A 27656-nucleotide genomic window follows, 5' to 3' on the forward strand; every position below is an offset into this window, starting at 1 on the left:
AAAACAAACTGAAGAAAACTGATCTGATTGCAAAGGTTTATTCATTTTCTAAATTAAATTACCCAACACAAAAATCACTTTTTTGCAAAGGGATTGCCACTATGCAAAGTTGCTAAGAAATGAGGAAATGCATAATGGCTAAATCAGACATCTGTATTATTTACCTTGTTCAATATAAAAAAGCCCTGGAAGTTTTGACAGCTAGTTTCACTATAATTCTCAGCCAATCAAGTTCAAACCTTTCCTAATAACCTCAAAAACATGTCTAAATATTATGCTCTTTAAGTAATAGCTTTTCCATAGATTTTGCTTTAGTGCAAAAAATATATTTCAACTTGTAACATTTTCATATATTCAAGGTATGAAAAACCTTAAATAACATATGGGCTAGTCTGCACTCTTTTTCAGTTTTGATGTTAGAAAAAATATTAATAAAGTTATTTAATGCTTTGCCATGCCACAGCATTAAGTACCTTATAAGTTGAGCCCAATTGCAAACTGCACAGATCCATATCTGCCATTGTGAAATGTGCTGGCAATTATAATATGGGTCCATGCGCTTTGTCAGGAATAATCAGTAGACCCTGATATGCTGGCATATTATTTTATAGAAGATTAGTGTCCATGTTATTTCCAGTTGCTCTCAACTTACAAATGAGTATATATGGCATGTAAGGTGAACAGCCATCTCTATGTACAATAAGAAGGCTATAACACTAAATAAGACTGCTCAAAGATGTTGGAAACTGAAGACTAGATGTTACTGATATTAAGCTGCATAACAAGTTTTTTTTACCCCCAAGTACATCTAGTCATACTAAATTAGTAATATCAACAAACACATCTAATCATACTAAATTAGTAATATCAGCAAACACATCTAGTCATACTAAATTAGTAATATCAGCAAACACATCTAGTCATACTAAATTAGTAATATCAGCAAACACATCTAGTCATACTAAATTAGCAATATCAGCAAACACATCTAGTCATACTAAATTAGTAATATCAACAAACACATCTAATCATACTAAATTAGTAATATCAGCAAACACATCTAGTCATACTAAATTAGTAATATCAGCAAACACATCTAGTCATACTAAATTAGTAATATCAGCAAACACATCTAGTCATACTAAATTAGTAATATCAGCAAACACATCTAGTCATACTAAATTAGTAATATCAGCAAACACATCTAGTCATACTAAATTAGTAATATCAGCAAACACATCTAATCATACTAAATTAGTAATATCAGCAAACACATCTAGTCATACTAAATTAGTAATATCAGCAAACATATCTAGTCATACTAAATTAGTAATATCAGCAAACACATCTAGTCATACTAAATTAGTAATATCAGCAAACACATCTAGTCATACTAAATTAGCAATATCAGCAAACACATCTAGTAATACTAAATTAGCAATATCAGCAAACACATCTAGTCATACTAAATTAGTAATATCAGCAAACACATCTAGTCATACTAAATTAGTAATATCAGCAAACATATCTAGTCATACTAAATTAGTAATATCAGCAAACATATCTAGTCATACTAAATTAGCAATATCAGCAAACACATCTAGTCATACTAAATTAGTAATATCAGCAAACACATCTAATCATACTAAATTAGTAATATCAGCAAACACATCTAGTCATACTAAATTAGTAATATCAGCAAACACATCTAGTCATACTAAATTAGTAATATCAGCAAACATATCTAGTCATACTAAATTAGCAATATCAACAAACACATCTAGTAATACTAAATTAGTAATATCAGCAAACACATCTAATCATACTAAATTAGTAATATCAGCAAACACATCTAGTCATACTAAATTAGTAATATCAGCAAACACATCTAGTCATACTAAATTAGTAATATCAGCAAACATATCTAGTCATACTAAATTAGTAATATCAACAAACACATCTAGTAATACTAAATTAGTAATATCAACAAACACATCTAATCATACTAAATTAGTAATATCAGCAAACACATCTAGTCATACTAAATTAGTAATATCAGCAAACACATCTAGTCATACTAAATTAGTAATATCAACAACACATCTAGTAATACTAAATTAGTAATATCAACAAACACATCTAGTAATACTAAATTAGTAATATCAACAAACACATCTAATCATACTAAATTAGTAATATCAGCAAACACATCTAGTCATACTAAATTAGTAATATCAGCAAACACATCTAGTCATACTAAATTAGTAATATCAGCAAACACATCTAGTCATACTAAATTAGTAATATCAGCAAACACAGAAAATGGATCTCAGTAACAATGTTAGCAACACTTCTGCATTACACATAAAAAATATATTTGAAAACTGAACTTTATACTAATATTATTGTCATAAGACACTGTACAAGATCTGTTGCTCACTCACACAAGAGAGGGTCTTAGTGGAAACAATGAGAAGCAAACATATATATGGCACAAAAAATTGGTGGGTTCACTTGCCATAATTTTATGACTGATATCTAATATTTCATAAACTGATGAACTGAAGGTAGCAAAGAGTAGCCAAGTCTTTAACAAAATGAATTAATCTTGAGACAATTTGAGAGAGGAGATAACCTGCTAACAAGATGAGAAAAGGGACATTACTGACTGACCTGGAATAGGAGTTCCTTGGTATTGACGTCGTACACCAGAAGAGTATTATGCTCATCTACAACTGCAAGCTTCATTCGTGTAGCACTCGTATCTAAACATCTCACTGAGGTGCTTTGCTTTAGTAGGACTATTGGGAATGCGTTGTCCACAAAGATCTTCAAAATCTGAAACAGTGTAAATATGTGGTTGCTGTTGTTGTTGTAGGGTTTAATGCCATTTTTCAACACAAGATAGGCTACATATGACGGCCAGTACTAATTGTGGAGAAAGAAACCAGAAAAACCCCGAAAAGAACCACCGACCCACAAGAAGCTACTAGCAAGCTTTCTCACATATCCACATTGGCAATATCTTCAAACTGAGCTAAACTGTTGGCATCCAAATAATTCTTAAAATTGTTGAATGATAAAGGTCCCAGTTAGAAGGACTTTACAAATTTAATCACATAAATGTTCACTAATTTCCTACTGAAAATATTTATTGTACTCTGTGTATTACTCTACTGTTTTGATGTCCTAAAAAAGAGTTACCTGTCCATTTTTTAGTCCAACAAGAAGTCCCTCCCTGCCTTGAGGTCCCCCAATGACCTTAATGTAACGAATCAGTGACTCCATCACCCACTCTTTTTCCTTCACACCTTGGAAACTATAGCACTGCAGCCGCTTGTCCTAAAATTACACAGTAACAAAACAATAAGAGTCATTATCTACCTTTAAAAATCTGCATATAATAGAAAGTCAGGTGTATCATGATTCATTTTTTGTATACAGGTATTCTTTATCTGGAAGTGACATAAAGTGCACAGATTTTCCTGAGAGTGACTTGGGAATTTTTAAATTAAGAGTTATTTGTATAGAAGAAAAAAAATGTGGTGGTTAATAAGAGATCTTAACCATGCATAAAAAAACAGCAGACAAATACAAAATATATTTCCTCAACAAGACAATTCAGGATTATTACAGTAATTTAGGCCACCAGTGCATACTACAATTACACAGTAATTTAGGCCACCAGTTCATGCTAAAATCATATACACAGTAAAAGGTGGATCATGCTCAGCACAAAATACTTATTCATATCATACTTGACAAACAATGGTTAGGAGACCAGTCAAACCTGTCCTAACAGTCAATTTACATAGTGGTCAGTTGGTCACAATGGCTATTATAATTTCCCCATGGCAAATTTCCAATATAAATCTAGTGTGCATAATGGTAATCTGCTTACTGCAGTCAGGTGTTTCCTAACCAATGTGCTTACTGCAGTCAGGTATTTCCTGACCAAAGCACTCACTGCAGTCAGGTGTTTCCTAACCAAAGTACTCACTGCAGTCAGGTGTTTCCTAACCAAAGTGCTTACTGCAGTCAGGTATTTCCTGACCAAAGCACTCACTGCAGTCAGGTGTTTCCTAACCAAAGTACTCACTGCAGTCAGGTGTTTCCTAACCAAAGTGCTTACTGCAGTCAGGTATTTCCTGACCAAAGCACTCACTGCAGTCAGGTGTTTCCTAACCAAAGTGTTTAATGCATCAAGTATTTCCTGACCAAAGCACTTACTGCAGTCAGATATTTCCTAACCAAAATACTCACTGCAGTCAGGTGTTTCCTAACCAAAACACGCACTGTAGTCAGATGTTTCCTAACCAAAGCACTCAGTGCAGTCAGGTGTTTCCTAACCAAAGCACTTACTGCAGTCAGGTGTTTCCTAACCAAAGCACTCAATTCAGTCAAGTGTTTCCTAACCAAAGCACTCACAGCAGTCACTTGTTTCCTAAGCAAAGAACTCACTGCAGTCAGGTATTTCCTAGCAAAGCACTCACAGCAGTCATGTGTTTCCTAGCAAAGCACTTACTGCAGCATATCTACAACAACCACTCAGGCTATGCAAGCTAAACTATTGCTTTATGAGAAAGGCATTGTACAGATAAAGGAATATTATGTGAATTGATGTACAAATATTTCTTATTTCACTTGCTTCCCATGTACTCCTGCCACACTGTCAATGTAACTTGAAGGTGAAACATGTCAAATTTGAAAGTGAGGCAGTATTTATCGTTAGGGTAGAGTTCTGACGCAATTTATTTGCTGGATGATGGATAAAGCATTTGTGTTACCAAAGCTAAAATAGAAGTAAACGTTTGTGTCAGAGTGTTCAATAATACCATCATTTATATCCCTATGGATTAAATTTGTCTTTTATTAAGGTTAGGGGTTATTCAATATTAAAAACTTGTCTATAAAGGCAGTTGAAGTTTCAGTTCAGGGTCATAAAGAATAGCCACAGATAACATCTTTTGAGTCATAATTCTTCACAGGCATTTCACATTAGCTGACTATCTTTTCATCTTGGTGAATTAAACAACTTGCTAATCCAGATTTTGTTCAGAAGCTTGAGCAGCTTTTTCCAACCCTAATTTATACAAGCTGGCTGAACAAAGAGGCAGTCTTCTATTTTACATCCCAATGCAACCACTAAGTGGCCATCCATATACCTGATGTTATTCAATTTAAGCTTGAGCAAAAGAAATCTGTGAGGATACTCAAATTTATAGGAGCTGTGGGATGATTTGAAGCAATGTGATCAAATAAATATTCTCAAAGAAATATAATTTGTAATTAGATTTTCTTTCTGTCAAAAACATTAACTGACCATATTAACATTAGGAAAATAGGTAACTGGAGGAGAAAATGCATATGAATCCAACCTCTGCTATAGGTACTCTTGAAAGGAAATATGGATGGAGTCCTTATGTGAAGGATAAACAGCTCCATTAACATATAGGCAGCATACGTGAAAGTAATGTGACATGATGATGATGATGCATGTTAACACACTGGTGGAGAATCTAACGGTGTTTTTTTACAAAGAAAAATTCTGCATGAATCGGGGGAAAACTATGAACCAACATTCTAGATGAGACTTTGCTAACATTAATAGGGGCTGGTAGTGTTCTGGGATGTAGCCACTGGATCCACCAGATTCATTTTTCTTCCTTGTGGTGCTAGATCTCAAAGATGGACCTTGAGACAGTTTTTATTTTTATTGTGCATGACAGTCAATGGTGTTTCAGATTGAAATGCTGTGTTCAAACATAAGGCTCAAAGAGAACACTCAAATCTTGACTGACATCTCAAATGACCCCCTCCTGAATATCTGCTGAATCAGATGGAAACCTGTTATCAGCTATGAAGCCAGGCTATCATTAAGGCAACTGAACCATCTGACCATTAACTGTAGAGCGTTTGGATCCAATGAAAGGGAAATTCAATAACTCAATATACATGCCACAACTATGCATATCATAAAACATGTTTAATAAAATAATTGTTACAGCAAGGTTTAAGCCTAGGTTTGAACCTGGATGAGTTGAGATCCAAATCTAGTAGAGATTCCATTTGTGTGTCATTCCAGGTCAAAACTGGCCAGCACGTCGGAGAGGTTATTCTCACAACCTATATCCCTCTTACTTTTATGTCTGAATCTGTGTAAAATCATGGAGCTTATGAGAGCAATGAGGGATGACTGTTCATGTGTGTAAAATCATGGAGCCTTTGACAGTAATGGGGTCTGACTTCTTATGTGTAGTAATGGTGGATGACTTTTCTCTTCAGATGATCCAGAGAAGAAATTAAGCAAGTTGAGAGAATGAGGCCTATGATGCACTGGTGTTTCATCAGTCCCTGAAAATGCAGCACTTTCCTTCGCATGCCTCTAAGGTGAATCAGCTTTTAACTCATGTGATCCTCTTCATGATCACAAGGCTAAATTCCTTTTTGCACAAGGCTCTTCTGACACAAGCCAGGCATGTATGAGAAGCCTGTGCAGGCAGAGATGAAAACCTGGCCACATTGGGCATCACCAGGATTTTCTTGGGGTTGTCTATCACTTGATTGAACAGTTCGTTCACTCAAAATTTGTCCCACACAAGAGGCAATATCAGAACCACTGTATAGGCCTGATCTCTTATTATCTGGATTATCCTTGGTTTCAGTCCCAAAAGCCAGCCCAAGTGATTTAAAGCACATGTAGCCTTGTCCTATAGATCTGAGACTAAAGATGAAGGTGGGCAGTTTGCAGTGCCACCTTGTCACAGAATGATTTATCATTGGACGCCCATCCCCCTTGTGCTCAAAAGGTGTTGATATTTCTTCTCATGCCATATTATGGTATATACAAAACTATATGCATGTCTCCTTTATGAATGACGTACATGAGCAATCTGGGTTTGCATCAACAAATGGTCTTCTACATTCCTGGTCTTTGGTACCTCTCCTGAGAAAGCACCATGCATTTAATTTAGTACAGCTTTAAATGTTTCAAAACACTTATCTCCTCTAGTCTTTAGTAGTTATTGTTGAGTTCAAATGGAAAATTTATTTCCTCTAACATGTAGTAATTGCTGTTGAGATTAAAGAAAAAAATGGTTTAATCTGAGTGCAAAACAAAGCTGAGAAACCATCCATGTTTAATTTTACCTGACACAGAATGATGTTCTGAGAACAGACGACAAGCAGATTACACTCAAACTTGCGGTTGATTTTCTCCTTAACCCTGTAGTGCATATCTGAGGTATCGTCAGAGTACAGCTCATAGATTACAATCTTGTCGGGTAGCTGAACCTGTGACAAGATTAAAAGATAAGCATGTATACAAGTATTACACAACTAAGAATATGAGCTTATGCTGTACATAGATAAGCCTAACAAGTGCAAACAAATATCAATAGTTTCTGTAAAGTCTATTTTATGAAACTTAATTTTTACCATGTACATATATTTCACTTTAAGATATAATGGAGAGCTCTATCTTTTTTAAATGAAAAATGTGCTAAAAGCTGTAAAAAGTTTTGTTACGTTTAATTTTTTAATATTTAAAAGTTTACTAATCAACTGTATGAAGTTAAATTTATTCACATGATGGCTCTGGAACCTTAAATATTGATCCATATACTTGAGATAATAATACTCATAAAAGCAGGACAGCTGTAGTTGTCAGGTGAGACTAAAAAAAAATCATACTCCAGTGCCAGTCTCCTACTACTACTACCTTCTCTAAAGTGATATATGCCACAGTTTTTATCATTTTCTGACATGACATTAAAAGTTTAAAAAATGTGTTTTTTTAGACGGTTGTGACCTTAGATGGTTCTAGAAGTGAGCTTGTTTATATATCTGATTGGGAAATACACGTATATACTTGTACCCTCTTACATAAATCTTGGTTCACAGTGCATGGGAGAATAAGATCAGAAACAATTGTGTCAAGGCCTAGACTTTATTCCATGGTATAAAGTGTTTACCCAAAAGGAACAGTTGATCTTATTAAATACACCAAATGTTAAACTACTCATTGACATTTCGATTGTTATTTATTATGGTTAAGTGGGAAAAACAATGGTTACAGGAACTTGTCCAGTTGATATCAATGAATCTTCCTCCCCTAAAAATGATGATAGGGTATGTTCATACTCTGCCACATTGTGCATGCACTATACATTGCTTTCCTTTTTCAATTTTGGGGAAATTCATTAAGTGACTGTCTTCAATATTTAATGCTGAGTTTAGAATTGAATGTTTATTAGCGAAAATGTACTGAAAATTGAGAACTTTTTAACAATGAAAACTCTCGCAATATGGCAGTAAGGCAAGCATTTGACATGTACAGCATCCTAACTAATGTCAGGATTCTATTTTACTCAATTATTACATGAAAACAAAATTACACCAATTATAGCAGACATTACTACAAACCTTCAGTACTGTATATAAAAACAAGAGCAATGTTGATAGATGACCATTAACCCTTTGAAATGTAACCCAAAAATGCTAGAAAATTTCAAAGAAATAAAAATTTGAACATTTATTCTTGATCCAATACTCTGAATACCCATTAAAGACAGATATCATAAGGACAAGCAAACACTGCAAATTTTGAACTACTGCTTAATTAGGAGAAACAATAACAATTAGCAGGATGGACTGAGAGACACAATATCTCAACTGTTTAAGAAGGAGATAGGACAACAATCTGAAAAAATGGACAGAGTCAGGGTATAACAATCTGAAAGGGCTGACAGAGAGAAGGTATCACGATGTCTCAGCTGGTCAGTGTAATGTATATTATCTATATTGTATGTTTAACAATGTCCATGATCATAAATTGTAAAGGTCATTTGTAAACAACACATTACATAGCTTACTTTTGTCCATGATTGTAGGTTGTATTTTAAGATAATACTTGTAACATGTTTACATGGCCTTCTGACCTTAGACAGTTCTAGAAGTGAGCTTGTTTATATATCTGATTGGGAAATTATCCACACCCTAATCATCTTATTGTTTCTTAAGTTTTTATATAAGGTTGCAGTTGTAAACAAAGTCTTCATTCCTATTTTAATATATTACTTTGTGGAAGCACTTTTAATTGTATTCAAATATAATTTAAGAGGAATTATTCAAATTATTCATTGTAATTACAAAGTGCTCATTGACATTTTGGAGAAAAACATTACCTTGGGATTGTTGTGCATTTATTCAAAATCATTCTGAATTGCATCACTGTGATAAAATAAGACTTGGTACATTGGCACATTCAAGACTCTTTGTACATCTGCACATTCAAGATTGGAATTAATTCGGGGCATGTTATATTTTAGACTTTTGACAGAACATTAAGGATGATTTTAGATTTAAATCACAATACTGTTAAGCTCCTCATAATGTTTCACTTTGTAACTTAAAGAATTTAATTATTTGTTGAATAATACAAAATTTGTTGGTTTTGCTTTTTCAGTTACTTAGTTCAAGACCATAGATTTGTAACAGTAGGAGAGGCAATAACAATTTGAAAAGGTGGACAGAGAGAGGGTATCACAATATCTCAACTGGTTTTAATGTCATGTGAATTTTTTTTTAAAGCTGCAAAAAGTTTGATACCAGAGAATACAAGGTTTTGGAGTTCACATGAAATTGTAAGGACTCATAAAATACAAAAGCAAGAAGAAAGTAATGTGACAAATCTCATACAATTTTAAACTATTCTCTGTTATGGATAATTTTCGCAGCATTCTTATTGATAAATCATTTAATATGTAACTTTGTTTTTAATTGAAAAATGACCATGAAAATATCAAAAGCATTAAGTTTCATATGTTTCAAATTAAATCAACACAGACATATGCCTGTAATGAATTGCATTATTACTAATACTCAATCTGTTTTTTAACAAAAAGTACAGTATTTTATACCATACCTCCAATGTTATCTTCTATCCAATTTCAACTTCATTGTGTGATATTACACAACATATGTATGCAATGGATTTATGAAAATGTCTTATTGATGACATCACTGTGTGATATTACACAACATATGTATACAATGGATTTATGAAAATGTCTTATTGATGACATCACTGTGTGATATTACACAACATATGTATACAATGGATTTATGAAAATGTCTTATTGATGACATCACTGTGTGATATTACACAACATATGTATACAATGGATTTATGAAAATGTCTTATTGATGACATCACTGTGTGATATTACACAACATATGTATACAATGGATTTATGAAAATGTCTTATTGATGGCATCACTGTGTGATATTACACAACATATGTATACAATGGATTTATGAAAATGTCTTATTGATGGCATCACTGTGTGATATTACACAACATATGTATACAATGGATTTATGAAAATGTCTTATTGATGACGTCACTGTGTGATATTACACAACATATGTATACAATGGATTTATGAAAATGTCTTATTGATGACGTCACTGTGTGATATTACACAACATATGTATACAATGGATTTATGAAAACGTCTTATTGATGACGTCACTGTGTGATATTACACAACATATGTATACAATGGATTTATGAAAACGTCTTATTGATGACGTCACTGTGTGATATTACACAACATATGTATACAATGGATTTATGAAAACGTCTTATTGATGACGTCACTGTGTGATATTACACAGCATATGTATACAATGGATTTATGAAAATGTCTTATTGATGGCATCACTGTGTGATATTACACAACATATGTATACAATGGATTTATGAAAATGTCTTATTGATGACATCACTGTGTGATATTACACAACATATGTATACAATGGATTTATGAAAATGTCTTATTGATGACATCACTGTGTGATATTACACAACATATGTATACAATGGATTTATGAAAATGTCTTATTGATGACATCACTGTGTGATATTACACAACATATGTATACAATGGATTTATGAAAATGTCTTATTGATGACATCACTGTGTGATATTACACAACATATGTATACAATGGATTTATGAAAATGTCTTATTGATGATATCATGTGATACTTAAGATTATGTGTGTAGTACAAGTGTGAGTGAACAATAAGCTGAGCTTACAGCAAGTCTGTGCTTGTAGATTGCTATCTTCTTCACAAGATCTCTGCATTTTATCCGCACTGAAAAAGAAACATCACAAGTAGGAATTTCAATGTATCAACAATCCAACCCAATCCCCTTTACAAATAATCAAAATATCAACTTGAGCCAAAGTTGTACACTTAAAACAATAATCCTCTGTACAGTGTAAAATGTTAACATAAGTATATGAAGACATTATTAAAAAGTCATAATTACACAAAAACTCATGGATAAGTGTTTTACTGCAGAACACTACACGTAGGTTATTTAACACTGTGGCAACTATAGTAAAGTGCCTTGCCCAGGGATGCACCAGTGGTAGGAGTCAAACCCAAATCCTTTCAATCACAAGTCCAACATGGTAAATACTGAACCACCATGGCTCCTGCCACCTTTTGTGGCCTCTTACAATGATTGGAGGATGGACTGGGTCTATTTGATAACATGGAGCCTACAGGACCCATTCAACATCAATATACCCACAGGTGGTTTAAATTGGGAGGACACACATACCTGTTCTACATGTGTAAGCCCATAAGGGGTTTAAACTCTAATTACATTGTATGGGAAGGCACAATGGGCCAATTCAACATCAATTAATAAAGCAATGGTTTAAACTGTAACTACAATGTATGGAAGGGTGCACATTGCCTATTCAACACTGATAAGCACAAAGTAGTTTAAACTGCAGGTCAGAAATAAATAAAGAAACAATACTTACAAAAATCATGAGAAATGAATAGCATGGCTGCTATAAAATATTTCAATGTCTACTGCTACTGATCAACTCTCCACAAAATAAGAATCCAAGAAATTAAAATTTGTTAATGACATCATGCTTTATGTTTGGTACTGCCTATAGGTACAACAAATGGATATAATTGCATTTATACATTTTATTGAGTATTAGGCAAATATTTTCTAAATTATAGGAAAATCATACGGCAATATATCAAAGAGAGCTTACAACTTGTGGTAACTCAGTTGCCTGTAAATTAAAAATCTGAACAGAAAGAAAGGGACGGCAAACATAGTATACATTAGGAAAAGAAACAAGTTTGACAACCACTACTATAAATAGTTTTGATGACACAAAATTTTAACAGACACTTTAGCTACTATTGAACAAAATATATTGAGTGTAGTGACTGAAGATGTTCACAATGAGAACAGATTTGTCTGCAGCAGGTACAGTTCACCCAACATTACTAAATCCAAAAGTAATTTTATTTTAATAAAACAAATTGCAAAGATATATGCCAAATTAACCTTTTCTGATTTGCTTTATTACATGAAATTAATTTCATGTCATAAGCAACAAAATCACTGTTCATGATAACTTGTGCAGGTCTGTACCACCAAAATGGGTATCTGAACTAAATAAATTGGAAAGTAATGAAGTAAAGTCATAGTTATTGTTGACAGAAACCAATTTTTTCTAGCAATATATGTTTCTTCGATAATACTTACCCAATCACAATACAAGCAAAATCATACCCTCCCAGATTAAAACTTGCTAGCTAAAAAGCTAAAGGTTATCACTCCACCTAGGTGGCAGTTAGAGCAATCTCCCCTTGATACCAGGATTGGGGCAAAATCCTGTGAAATTGTCAGTTACTACTGGAGCAGAAACCATGCTCTCTATATCAATAACTGTGGGGAGGCTGGGAGGGCGTATGTTTATTTTGATTGGTTAAGTATTATCAAAGAAACATTTTACTAGAACAAATTTGTTTCTGTCAACAACAACTAGAGAGTGTGCTAATCAGCATGAGTGCAAATAGTAAATGACAAATTCAGTGGATTTGGTGTCAATCCTCATATCAAGTGGGGATCACTCTATTTAACTGCCACCTAGGTGGGCAGATAACTTTTAGCTTTTTAGCTAAAAGGTTTTAATATGGGAGGGCTGGATTTGCGAGGCAGAAATAGTTCTCCTAATGTATTATAACTCGGTAATATATTTGAAGAAAAAGCATCCCACAGATAATTTCATCAATAAAAAATATCAACAGGCAAATGTTCAGTGGAATATGGTACCTTGCCTATGAATTGCATTAAGATGATATAGCACTGACAAGTGTTTGGTGGAATGTGACATCTTGCCTATTAAACTGTATTAAGATGATATAGCACTGACAAATGTTTGATAGAATCTAATATCTTGGCTATGAACTGCATTTCAATGATGTAGCATTGACAAATGTTTGATAGAATCTAATATCTTGGCTATGAACTGCATTTCAATGATGTAACACTGACAAGCATTTGATGGAATGTAATATCTAGCCCATAAACTGCATTTCAATGATGTAGCACTGAAGCATTTGATGGAATGTAATATCTAGCCCATAAACTGCATTTCAATGATGTAGCACTGACAAGCATTTGATGGAATGTAATATTTAGCCCATAAACTGCATTTCAGTGATGTAGCACTGACAAGCATTTGATGGAATGTAATATCTAGCCCATGAACTGCATTTCAATGATGTAGCACTGACAAGCATTTGACAGAATGTAATATCTAGCCCATAAACTGCATTTCAATGATGTAGCACTGACAAGCATTTGACAGAATGTAATATCTAGCCCATAAACTGCATTTCAGTGATGTAGCACTGACAAGCATTTGATGGAATGTAATATCTAGCCCATGAACTGCATTTCAATGATGTAGCACTGAAGCATCTGATGGAATGTAATATCTAGCCCATAAACTGCATTTCAATGATGTAGCACTGACAAGCATTTGATGGAATGTAATATTTAGCCCATAAACTGCATTTCAGTGATGTAGCACTGACAAGCATTTGATGGAATGTAATATCTAGCCCATGAACTGCATTTCAATGATGTAGCACTGACAAGCATTTGACAGAATGTAATATCTAGCCCATAAACTGCATTTCAATGATGTAGCACTGAAGCATTTGATGGAATGTAATATCTAGCCCATGAACTGTATTTCAATGATGTAGCACTGACAAGCATTTGATGGAATGTAATATTTAGCCCATAAACTGCATTTCAGTGATGTAGCACTGACAAGCATTTGATAGAATGTAATATTTAGCCCACAAACTGCATTTCAATGATGTAGCACTGACAAGCATTTGATGGAATGTAATATCTAGCCCATGAACTGCATTTCAATGATGTAGCACTGACAAGCATTAGATGGAATGTAATATCTAGCCCATGAACTGCATTTCAGTGATGTAGCACTGACAAGCATTTGATAGAATGTAATATTTAGCCCACAAACTGCATTTCAATGATGTAGCACTGACAAGCATTTGATGGAATGTAATATCTAGCCCATGAACTGCATTTCAGTGATGTAGTACTGAAGCATTTGATGGAATGTAATATCTAGCCCATGAACTGCATTTCAATGATGTAGCACTGAAGCATTTGATGGAATGTAATATCTAGCCCATGAACTGCATTTCAGTGATGTAGCACTGAAGCATTTGATGGAATGTAATATCTAGCCCATGAACTGCATTTCGATGATGTAGCACTGACAAGCATTTGATAGAATGTAATATTTAGCCCATAAACTGCTTTTCAATGATGTAGCACTGATGAGCACTTGATGGAACGTAATATCTAGCCCATGAACTGCATTTCAATGATGTAGCACTGACAAGCATTTGATGGAATGTAATATCTAGCCCATGAACTGCATTTCGATGATGTAGCACTGACAAGCATTTGATAGAATGTAATATCTAGCCCATAAACTGCATTTCAATGATGTAGCACTGAGAAGCATTTGATAGAATGTAATATCTAGCCCATAAACTGCATTTCAATGATGAAGCACTGACAAGCATTTGATAGAATGTAATATCTAGCCCATAAACTGCATTTCAATGATGTAGCACTGACAAGCATTTGATAGAATGTAATATCTAGCCCATAAACTGCATTTCAATGATGAAGCACTGACAAGCATTTGATGGAATGTAATATCTAGCCCATAAACTGCAATTCAATGATGTAGCACTGACAAGCATTAGATGGAATGTAATATCTAGCCCATAAACTGCATTTCAATGATGAAGCACTGACAAGCATTTGATGGAATGTAATATCTAGCCCATAAACTGCAATTCAATGATGTAGCACTGACAAGCATTTGATAGAATGTAATATCTAGCCCATGAACTGCATTTCAATGATGTAGCACTGAAGCATTTGATGGAATGTAATATCTAGCCCATGAACTGCATTTCAATGATGTAGCACTGACAAGCATTTGATGGAATGTAATATCTAGTCCATGAACTGCATTTCAATGATGTAGCACTGACAAGCATTTGATGGAAAGTAATACCTAGCCCATAAACTGCTTTTCAATTATGTAGCACTGAAGCATTTGATGGAATGTAATATCTAGCCCATAAACTGCATTTCAATGATGTAGCACTGAGAAGCATTAGATGGAATGTAATATCTAGCCCACGAACTGCATTTCAATGATGTAGCACTGAAGCATTTGATGGAATGTAATATCTAGCCCATGAACTGTATTTCAATGATGTAGCACTGACAAGCATTTGACAGAATGTAATATCTAGCCCATGAACTGCATTTCAATGATGTAGCACTGACAAGCATTTGACAGAATGTAATATCTAGCCCATAAACTGCATTTCAATGATGTAGCACTGAAGCATTTGATGGAATGTAATATCTAGCCCATGAACTGTATTTCAATGATGTAGCACTGACAAGCATTTGATGGAATGTAATATTTAGCCCATAAACTGCATTTCAGTGATGTAGCACTGAGAAGCATTCGATGGAATGTAATATCTAGCCCATGAACTGCATTTCAATGATGTAGCACTGACAAGCATTAGATGGAATGTAATATCTAGCCCATGAACTGCATTTCAGTGATGTAGCACTGACAAGCATTTGATAGAATGTAATATTTAGCCCACAAACTGCATTTCAATGATGTAGCACTGACAAGCATTTGATGGAATGTAATATCTAGCCCATGAACTGCATTTCAGTGATGTAGTACTGAAGCATTTGATGGAATGTAATATCTAGCCCATGAACTGCATTTCAGTGATGTAGCACTGAAGCATTTGATGGAATGTAATATCTAGCCCATGAACTGCATTTCAATGATGTAGCACTGAAGCATTTGATGGAATGTAATATCTAGCCCATGAACTGCATTTCGATGATGTAGCACTGACAAGCATTTGATAGAATGTAATATCTAGCCCATGAACTGCATTTCAGTGATGTAGCACTGACAAGCATTTGATGGAATGTAATATCTAGCCCATAAACTGCATTTCAATGATGTAGCACTGACAAGCATTTGATGGAATGTAATATCTAGCCCATAAACTGCATTTCAATGATGTAGCACTGAGAAGCATTAGATGGAATGTAATATCTAGCCCATAAACTGCATTTCAATGATGTAGCACTGACAAGCATTTGATAGAATGTAATATCTAGCCCATGAACTGCATTTCAGTGATGTAGCACTGACAAGCATTTGATGGAATGTAATATCTAGCCCATAAACTGCATTTCAATGATGTAGCACTGACAAGCATCTGATGGAATGTAATATCTAGCCCATAAACTGCATTTCAATGATGTAGCACTGAAGCATTTGATGGAATGTAATATCTAGCCCATAAACTGCATTTCAATGATGTAGCACTGACAAGCATTTGATGGAATGTAATATCTAGCCCATGAACTGCATTTCAATGATGTAGCACTGACAAGCATTTGATGGAATGTAATATCTAGCCCATAAACTGCATTTCAGTGATGTAGCACTGACAAGCATTCGATGGAATGTAATATCTAGCCCATTAACTGCATTAAGATTACCGTTACACAGATGGTAACATTACACCAAATATTTAGTTGAATACAGGTACAAAAGTAGAAGACATATGACTTTCAAAAACTTGAAGACAGAAACTTTGCTTTATTGATACTACTGCTGCTAGTGGCGGAAAGTGATGCATATGTCTAACCATTCATAAATGAGGCAAAAACAAAAAATTCAACAGTAAAACTATTAGTAAGAACTTTCAAACAGTAACAAAATAAACAGGCCAATGTAAAAAAAAACCTATGCCATGGTAGGGATTTCTTTCCTGAAGCCCAAGGTCTTTCCTGACCTCCCTGGCAGCCAGTGCATTAATTCTATCCCATGACCCCTCAGGTTTTTCATTCAGCAATTGTGCTAAAAATTGAAATCTAGGCTCCTGAACATCTATCAGGCCTAAACATATACAAAATACAAATCAGGTCAAGAAAGATACATCAGAGAAGCATTAGACACATCACAAAATTATACTAAGTAATAATTCATTCTAACTGATTAAAGAACAATACCCCAAAACTAGTACAAAATTTTTGCATTCAAATGATCAAGACAGTAAAACTTAAGTGAAAGTTTGTCCTTAAAAATCTACACTAAACTGTATGCATCAATCACAATAATTTTAATTTAAAATTTCAAAATATATACAAGCAGTTTGTTGGTACCATACAACACAGGTGTCTTGCTCTGTATGACTAAAATGCAAAACCTATCCATTCACAGTGAATGCCCATTTTAGACAGAAAATTTGTGTTACTGTATCCTTAAAATGAAATTTAAAATGTTTAGTTTTTTAAACTGTCTCAAAAATTTTGTTCAAGAAAGGAAATGAAAACCAAATGTAAATCTCTACCTTATAATTGTAGACCAATATGTTGGTCTGCATTGAAACAAGTGCAGCAGTAAATCTGGGGGAAAACCCCAGCTATACTGATAGAGAAGGTTTCTTCAAGAGTACATGATAAAAAAAATCATGCTATTTTGCAGTATTTATTGCTATAATGGTACCTTACACAGATGACAGACATGTGCAGAAGTAAATGTTTATGAAAACTATGGAGTGTACCCAAATGATATATATAAGGCTCATGGTCAGATTCAATATGAAAACCATTTGCTAAAACTCAATCAAGTAAGTTATTGGGGGTAAACAATACTGCACACCCTCAGAGGCTATAACGCCCCAAAATATTGATGTGTATCTGTGACCTCATAAATAAAAAAATACAGAACCTGATTGGGATAAAATAATAATTACAATAATAATAATGATAACTAAAGGATAGTGTGTCATGCAATTACAAAATGCTAGTTTTGGAGACGGTGGCCGATTAAGATTGAAATCAATCTGAAGTAGTACTACTTTAAGGGGTCTCTATGGGAAATCCCCATGTCTACTCAGCCCACCACCAAATGTACAAATTTACAAGCATAGACCCTTTTTGCCATCATACCGGTGGAGTACAAATTGGAACTTTCACAAGGAAGAAATCAGTGAGTATAGAAATGCCAAGTACACATCACGAGATGTGTAAGCCATTATTTGTTACTAAGAGTTGCGTAATTGTTGATGAAGTCAATTAATATCAGCCATGTTGCGGTGCATTTTTTTCAGGCATGTGAGAAAAACATGTATGTTAGGATACAATCTCTTGATGTGCCATTTGTGCGGTGTGTGGAAACTCTCCAATCCCACTGATAGGACAACTAGTAATGCCAATAACCCAGATACGAGTTGGACCGAATGATGACTTTCCTATTCATTTCTACCTTACATATCTAAACACAGTTGCAATGTGTATCTGGGGTTTCAGTGCAATTTCCTGTCTTGAGATGTGTACTTGAGATTTCTGGACCTGAGGTTTCCTCTCTTAGTATGTGTATTCAGGATGTCCATACTCAGGGTTTCCTGTATTGCAATAAGTTGAGATTTGTTCTCAGGGGTTTCTGTACTCAATGATTACTGCTCTGCATTTTTGTTATCCTTGGGCTTTCCATACTCATAGTGTCAGTGTAACCCATTCTACTTCTGGACAATTACCTAGAAATCTGAACCCAATATACATTTATGCAGGTCATGTAACTTCCTGTAAATGTCAGGTTAAAGTATATAAAAAAGAAATTGGAAACCACTGAGACCCACACCCAAGGAAGCTGAGGTGGCTTAATGTTTAAGGTGATGAACTCAAGACCGTGGGTTTGAATCCCATCTATTTAGCCTGGATCCTCATTGAAATACACGGATCTGCCCCATTAATGAATTCATCAGAGACCTTCATGATACAAGCTTACATACCAAATCTGATCAAAACCTGATCTCTGGAAAAATTCATTCATTAATATGCATGGCTGTCACCAATAAATTAATGCATCTTAGATCTTGATAATACAAGCTAACACAGAACATCTAAACAAAATCTGATCAGTAATATAAGCCCTATCTTGTTCACAAGCAAGTGTTGATGAATGGACCATGCACAATGGACCATGCACAATGGACAATGCACAATGGACCATGCACAATGGACAATGCACAATGGACCATGCACAATGGACCATGGACCATGCACAATGGACCATGCACAATGGACAATGCACAATGGACCATGCACAATGGACCATGGACCATGCACAACAGATAATAGGCTATATCATAAACTCACTTGGCTTTTGGCTGGGTGAGATGATAATAATAATAATAATAATAATAATAACAATAATAATAATAGGTGCATCTAATCATAACTCCACTAAATGATGACAAAGAAGGTGTGTCTGACAAAATGGGAACATTACTCCACTAACTGATAACAATAAATGTTGACAAGTGAACACATCCAAATTTTGATAATGATTAAGAGCTATTATGAAAGATCATGAGCCATAACTCCAGTAATGCAGAACATAATGATAACATACATGTCAATTGTGAAAAATCCTGTGATCTAGTCATCCACTGTAAAGTCATGGTGAGTGGGAAAATAAGCCTAGAATAAGCTGATCCTACTCATCTTATGGCTGTCTGAAGATTCCTGACAAAAATGTTTTGATTGTTCAAGACTGGTGCTGATTTACCATAATTTGATACATGAAGATGTCATCAGCATGGTATTGCTTGGAGCCATTTCAGATTGTCTACATTTAGAATAGAATACTGTGTATGATGTCACAGCAGGTAAGTGTCTCATCAAGATGTCCCAAATAAGTGTTTAAAGTCGGCAAGGTCCAAGTTAATCTTTGGTTAAACAAATGCCATTTTTAAATGTTTATTTTAAAAATGTGTTGTTCATACATTAAGAAGATTCTCACTGTTATGTTAATTTCAAATGAAATGTATGAAAATCAATGAATTAATTCCATCTTTTGCTCTCCAAGGCTTGTAAAAAAATAATAAACAATCTTTAACAATTCAACTAATTTCTGAAATTTTATTTCAAATGAGAATTCCTGTAACATACAGTAATCAAAAGTGTGCATCTGGTCAAGTATACATCTATTAGCCTGCTTGGGGCTACCAGAAAAAGGAACATCACTCCACTGCACTCAACATTCCGGCCCAAACTGACATTTACCCCTGCCGCCTGGTTTTGTGATTACTTATGTAGAGTGTAAATACGTAGCAACTTACAGGTTTCACTAGAAAATGGTCAATATATTTATATGTATCCTGTAAGCAAACTAGATACTGAGTTATTTTTGTGTAAGAGCAATGATGTTACTGGACTCATTATGACTTGTGTAAGAGCAATGATGTTATTGGACTCATTGTGACTTGTGTAAGAGCAATGATGTTACTGGACTCATTGTGACTTGGGTCATACCTTTTTGATCAGTGATAAGATGCTGTATAATGACGTCTGTCATGTTGTCCCTGAAGGCATAACGGTCCTTGTATAGACCATGAACTGTGCTGAAGATCAATTGGTAGTAGGCAATTGTACCATCCTGACATCCTACAGCCTAATTGTAGAAAAGATAACATTATACCAATCAATTATTTACACTGAGCAACAACAAACAAATAAACAAATATCTCCTAACAAAAACATGAGTAATTTGAACTGTATATTACACCTGCCATGTGTTTAATTGTACTCCATGAAGCTGAGCTGTGTGTAGCCAACTTGGGCATGATATGATACATATCATGTTATTTGTGATGTGATGCAACACATAACACAATGTGTATGATACAGCTAGCAGGCAATGCAATACATACGGTGATACAGGAGTGACGATACAACACATAACATGATGTGTATGATAGAGTTAGCAGGCAACGCAATACATACTGTGATACAGAAGTGACATGATGTTTATGATACAGCTAGCTGGCTATGCAATACAGGTGATACAGGAGTGACAATGCAACTCATAACACAATGTGTATAATACAGTTAGCAGGCAATGCAATACATACTGTGATACAGGAATGACAATACAACACAAAATATGATGTGTATGATACAGCTAGCTGGCTGTGCAATACATACTGTGATACAGGAGTGACAATACAACACATAACACAATGTGTATGATACAGTTAGCAGGCAATGTAATACATACTGTGATACAGGAGTGACAATACAACACATAACGTGATGTGTATGATACAGCTAGCTGGCTATGCAATATATACTGTGATACAGGAGTGACAATGCAACACAAAACACAATGTGTATGATTCAGTTAGCAGGTAATGCAATACATACTGTGATACAGGAGTGACAATGCAACACATAACATGATACAGACTCCTACTGTGTGTATTTTTCTTTTTATGAAATGTCTATATTGCTAATCATATCATGAACATTTTGCAGATTATGCATAACTGACTTTTTTAAAATCAACTGTACAGTGACATCACAATTATTTGACCCAAGAAACCCAAAATATTTCCAGACAGGAGCCACACCTGAGAACTTTACATGGAAGATTTTGTTAGCCATTTTTGATCTTAGCCAAGCATTATGGGATCACAAGTTATGTTTTTGTAATGACAAATTACAAATCATATTTCATTTCTAAACTGGTAGCAAAAAACAGAAATGTTCAATAGATGATTCATTTATCATTTCATAGAACCATATCCAACAAAAAATAATTTTCTGATCTTGGTTACTGAGACAGGTGGTTTCTCTTTCTGCATATGGAAACCAGTCAGATAACTAATATCAAGCAGATGGATGGTATTAAAGATATAAAAGAAAAACATGGAAATCTTTAATACTTTTATTGGAGAGACAACTCTTCAATTTTCTTTATTTTCTCAAATTTGATTCTTATATATCATGATATATATTACCCTGATGTTTCTTTATCTCAAAAAAAAATTTTAAAATCTTTTTGCCAAAGTAACCCTGATCTTAGATCAGTTAATCACAAACTTATAAAAGCTTCTACCACAATGTTCAGTCCAGGTCTGTGATGTAGGACTAATGTTATTGAACGGAAATCATATTTCTTGTTTCAGTTTTAGTGATCTTACCTTTATCATTTTGACCCCCAAATCAAAAGGTTTCTTCCTTACCCCAAAAGCAAGGTATGCTAATTGTGTTGGGCAACTCAAGTTATTGTGTGGAAACAAAATAGACATCATCACATTATATTGTCCACATTATGGTGTGTGTGTGTACCAAAAGGAACTTTCTAACATGTCACAGACATCTCCACAAACTTATAGAAATAAATGAATCCATAATATATATTATAAATTGAGAGATGAGCTTTGCTATTTTTTCATATCTAAATCTTGTGCTTCATAATAACTTATTGCACCTAATTATCTTAAATGACTGCATGAGGCAAGGCTAAATTATTAACTGACTGTTCCATGGCAGTATCTTTTTCTTCAAGAGTTCTTTGAATTTTTCAAGAAAAGTGAAACCCCATTAATTAAGACATTCAATTTCCAACTTATTTTACCTCTATTAATACTGAATCAAAATTAATAAGCTTATTAAAAGACTCATGAAGAAAATTTATTACAAACAATGAATTTATTATCTTTTTTAAGGTATCATACTCTCAAAGGTCTGCAAAAATCAGTATTGGTACTTATATTTCCAGCTGCTATTGATGAGGGAGGGAGGGTCTTTTCCTGTTCATAGATTAGTTCTTTTTTATTAGTTCATTATATTCTTACTGAAATTGCAGCAACTGAATAATGATTCCCAATGAATAAATGTAAATTCACAATAAATACAATTCTAAGACAGTGTGTGTGTGTGTGTGTGATTAGGATTTTTAACGTAGTTTTTTTTACAATTTTTCAGTCATATCGCTACAATGTCTGCAGTGTGGCAGTTTATAGTGATGTCTAGCACTCGGGCATCATGCCACAGACACGTAGCACAATGTCCCACAGAGTCACATTATCCTGACACCAGGCCAACTAGTCCTAAATCTAACCTCTTAAAAGACATTTTGTAAAAAAGAAATCAAATTAACAAGAATTCCCTGTGTTTCTGTCTTATGCATGTAATGCTTTATAATTTGTCTTTCTGTTCAACAAGGTAGTATAAATTTTTTATAATATCAAACAACTGCAAATTAAAAAGGTTAAGAAACCATATGAAACCTGAATGTATGTCCAATATTTTCTCTGACAAGTACAAGTATAATTCAGAAAAGATGACTTTTCAAGTTACTTCTATTTTTCAGTCACAGGAATTTAAGTGTTAAAATGTCCCACTTTATAAAACAAGAATCCGCAAACACTATGTTCCACTGATCATATACCCCAACTACTTGACAAATTGAGGAAAAAATCTAAAGTTCTTGATGCCACTGCTGCTGACACTTAAAAACTGATACATATATATTGCAGTCCTCTAATACATTTAAGACAATAAATTCAGTACTTACTCATGTATACTATATTTATTTCATGCGAAGCCCATACCTGCTTATATGTTCCACATGTACTAAGCATTGACAAATATTTACTAGACATTTTTTTCTGATAATAAGTCAACTACCTACTTTTGAAAGACTTTGCAGCTAAGACCTGTCGTTTCATAATGTGTGGACACATTAGGGTCTATGCTTTTGTTCAGTATCATTATTAGTAGTAAAATGAACCACACAGACCCTGATCTGTTGTCTATGTTGCATTTTACATGATGGTCTGTAGTAGTAAAATGAACAACACAGACTCTGAGATGCTGTCCCATCTGGATAAATGCTGCTTGTTCAAAATCATTATTGGTAAAAATAAACCACACAGACCCTGATCTGCTGTCACATCTGCTTGTTCAAAATCATTTATTTAGTGGAATAATGAACCACACAGACCCTGCTCTGCTGTCACATCTGCTTGTTCAAAATCATCATTTATTTAGTAGAATAATGAACCACACAGACCCTGATCTGCTGTCACACCTGCTTGTTCAAATTCATCATTTATTTAGTAGAATAATGAACCACACAGACCCTGATCTGCTGTCACATCTGCTTGTTCAAATTCATAATTTATTTAGTAGAATAATGAACCACACAGACCCTGATCTGCTGTCACATCTGCTTGTTCAAATTCATAATTTATTTAGTAGAATAATGAACCACACAGACCCTGATCTGCTGTCAAATCTGCTAGTTCAAAATCATCATTTATTTAGTAGAATAATGAACCATACAGACCTTGATCTGCCGTCATATATGCTTGTTCAAAATCATCATTAGTAGTAAAATGAACCACATTGGCTTGTTTGCAGATGAATGCATGTTACACCTGGGTAAATAGAACATAATAACTTACCACATAGCTCGAGTCTGGCCGGACAGCTGCACACCAAACCCAGGAACTTTGTTCTCCAATGATCCCTAATTTGACCCCTTCCTTTGTGTGCAGGTTACATTGTTTGTTGGATCCCCCTACCACCACATATTCTCCTTTAGAAAACCAGTTGACAAAGCAAGGATCACAACCTAGCTGTCTGTCCTTGCCAATCTAAAAAACAATATACAGTCAAACCTGCTTTAAAACACCAACCTTTATAAGACAACCACATTTTCCAAGACTGAACTTAATGAAATTCATATCAGATTACACTCCACCCCACCTCCATAGATAGGTACAGGTTCAAATCATTATCATATGAACACCCCAGCTTGGCTGTTGTTGTGTATTTCTCTCTGTTGCCTCTCTTATACGTATTTCATAGTACACAATATGTAATTGCATTTATAGTCTTGAGTAAACTGGCTTTTTCACACATCAGAAAAAGGAGAGGCAAATCATTTGGGTTACCCTTCCTAACATTCTTAATGATGGAAAAAGTACTGTCATATATTAAAAAATAAACAATGTACCTTAAATAGTTCTTTGCTATCACTTTGACGATAAATATGCTAGTTTTTTTATATAAAAAACATTCTTCTCAAAGTTGGAAATTTCTTACGGAAATAATTTATTAGCATGGTTACTTCAGATGGCAACTGAATGAAAGGTAATCAAGAAAGCCAATAATATCACTGAAATAAAGCTGATTTAGTGTACAGAACAAAAAAAATCTTTCTGCGTAAGGGCAACCAAGGTTTCAATCATTTTTATGTAAAATTTATGTAAACAAAAATATATTACAACTCAAGTCCTTAAATCTGGACTAATCTGGAGTCATCCATTTAGCATGGCTTTGTCAGAGCCTGGATGTATGGATATTGCCAATTGTAGTGACAAAGCTAGGGGATATGTTTGGATGATGGGGAGATTAGATAAACACAGTTCTAATGTATTTTAACTGAAATTTCTGCAACAGCATTAATTCTAAGGAATTTGAGTTTGAAATCATTTTTCAAAATAAAAGAATTTGACATTAAGGTCTTTAACACTCCAGTCAACCATCAAAACATGAAAGATAACTCATTTGCCCAACCTGTTTTCCAGATAACTGGTAAAATGAGAGTCTCTGTCCCCAGTCAGCTACTGCCAAAACATCATATGGTTCATCTCTGAAACAAATAAAAGCAAGTCTTCAAATGAACTGAACTGTCAGAATAACAAAACTTTCATTTTTAAGTCATTTTAAATGTAGTCAACACACCATTATTCAACATTTTCACTGTGCACAATGTTTATTTTATTCTCTAGAGATAAATTAAATAAAAATCAGTTTAGTTCTGAATCTTAAAACTTCCCATGTGACTGTAAATTTACAAAAATATAGCAGTTTTATTAATTTACAAACTCTGAAATACCCTAAATGACGTGCACCAAACTGCAATGTAGACTGAAATCTTTGTCATATAATGCAGCTTCAATTCTAACTCTAAAAGCTTCCAATCTGGCTCTAAAAGCTTCCAATCAGGATCTAAAAGCTTCCAATCTGGCTCTAAAAGCTTCAAATCTGGCTCTAAAAGCTTCCAATCTGGTTCTAAAAGCTTCAAATCAGGATCTAAAAGCTTCCAATCTGGATCTAAAAGCTTCAAATCAGGATCTGAAAGCTTCCAATTCTGGATCTAAAAGCTTCAAATCAGGATCTATGCTACTCTTATCATAATTATAAGCAGAAACAGCAATGTATGTACATGTATACCCTGATCTGTATTATGTCAGGGCAGATTTGTGTACATCCATTCACATTGTGGTATGGTTTAAACGTGTACCAAGAGACTGATCAAAAATAGAACTTCTTTCCAGTCAAAACATTTTTTCAATAAATACTTAAATGTGAGACCATTAAACATTTAAGCACTGAATGTCTATTAAAACTAGAGTGGTGACCAATTTGCTCTCTTCTGAAAATGCTGTAAGTCTAATGCTTTGTCATATCTCTTGATGATGAGCATGATATGTACTAAGATTCACTGCAGTCCACTAAAATCTGCAAGAATATTTGCATTCATAAAATTCTGTCATACAATGCATCCAGCTGTGAGACCAAAAGGACAATAACTCTTATAAAAATCATGGAATCACGAAGATTTTTCATAATATGTACAAAGTTTCACAATAATCCATAAAAAAATGATAAGAGAAAGTGCATCTCAATATTCTGTCTTAAACTGCATTCAGTTACTGGATAAAACTGGGCAATAACTCTTTAAATAAAATTGCAAGAGCTGACTGATTTGTTGGCATGTTCATTTTTAAATCTGTAACATTGTAAATGTATCATGGCGATTCATTGAAAAGTGATATTAGTTATGTATATAAGGTTCTTGTGGTCCAAGGTTGACATTGCCAGGGTGGGAGTGGGAGACAAGTGCCCCACTCCTCCAGAAATGCTCTATACAGCTTGCATCTCTGATCGCCTCTGTCAACTAAAATCCAGTTTTAGGCCTTCAAGAGTAGCTTAGCTTCGAAATCTGGTGAACCATATTTCCAACAACAGGAAAATGGGTGAATGCAGGCCACTGGTGCCTTAAAACCAGTCGCTTTGGGTAAATGGGGCTCATAAACCTTGGATGGTAGCTCATCTAGGAGAAGGAAAACACCGATTCCAAACCAGTGCTGCCTTGCAGCTATACCCACTCATGGGAAAGCCTAAAGGAGTAAACCCCAACAGAAAATCCAGAGACAGAATTCCTAAGGCAGTCTGACATTGACTTCAACGTCATTCCGGCAACTCCTGCAACGTCACTGGTGCCAAGCTGTATCAGCATTCATTACTCCCTTGGGTCCACCAGCTGCATGGAAAGG

General features: G+C 34.4%; 1 protein-coding gene across 1 annotated transcript in view; it reads right to left on the bottom strand.

Annotated features, from left to right (window-relative positions):
* LOC149771384 (intraflagellar transport protein 122 homolog) overlaps positions 1 to 27656 on the bottom strand; it is a 96644-nt gene that overhangs the window by 38802 nt on the left and 30186 nt on the right. Inside the window, exons 6-12 of the mRNA XM_089948532.1 lie at positions 25891 to 25966; positions 24774 to 24965; positions 20833 to 20971; positions 11107 to 11165; positions 7150 to 7293; positions 3205 to 3342; positions 2674 to 2838 (exon numbers count right to left, since the gene is read on the bottom strand). Coding sequence (XP_089804658.1) covers positions 2674 to 2838; positions 3205 to 3342; positions 7150 to 7293; positions 11107 to 11165; positions 20833 to 20971; positions 24774 to 24965; positions 25891 to 25966 — 913 coding nt within the window. The remainder of the gene's footprint in view (positions 1 to 2673; positions 2839 to 3204; positions 3343 to 7149; positions 7294 to 11106; positions 11166 to 20832; positions 20972 to 24773; positions 24966 to 25890; positions 25967 to 27656) is intronic.

The sequence above is a fragment of the Sinohyriopsis cumingii genome, unplaced genomic scaffold (assembly GCF_028554795.1).
Source record: "Sinohyriopsis cumingii isolate HCF-2022 unplaced genomic scaffold, ASM2855479v2 utg001887l, whole genome shotgun sequence".
Taxonomy (NCBI): Eukaryota; Metazoa; Mollusca; class Bivalvia; order Unionida; family Unionidae; genus Sinohyriopsis; species Sinohyriopsis cumingii.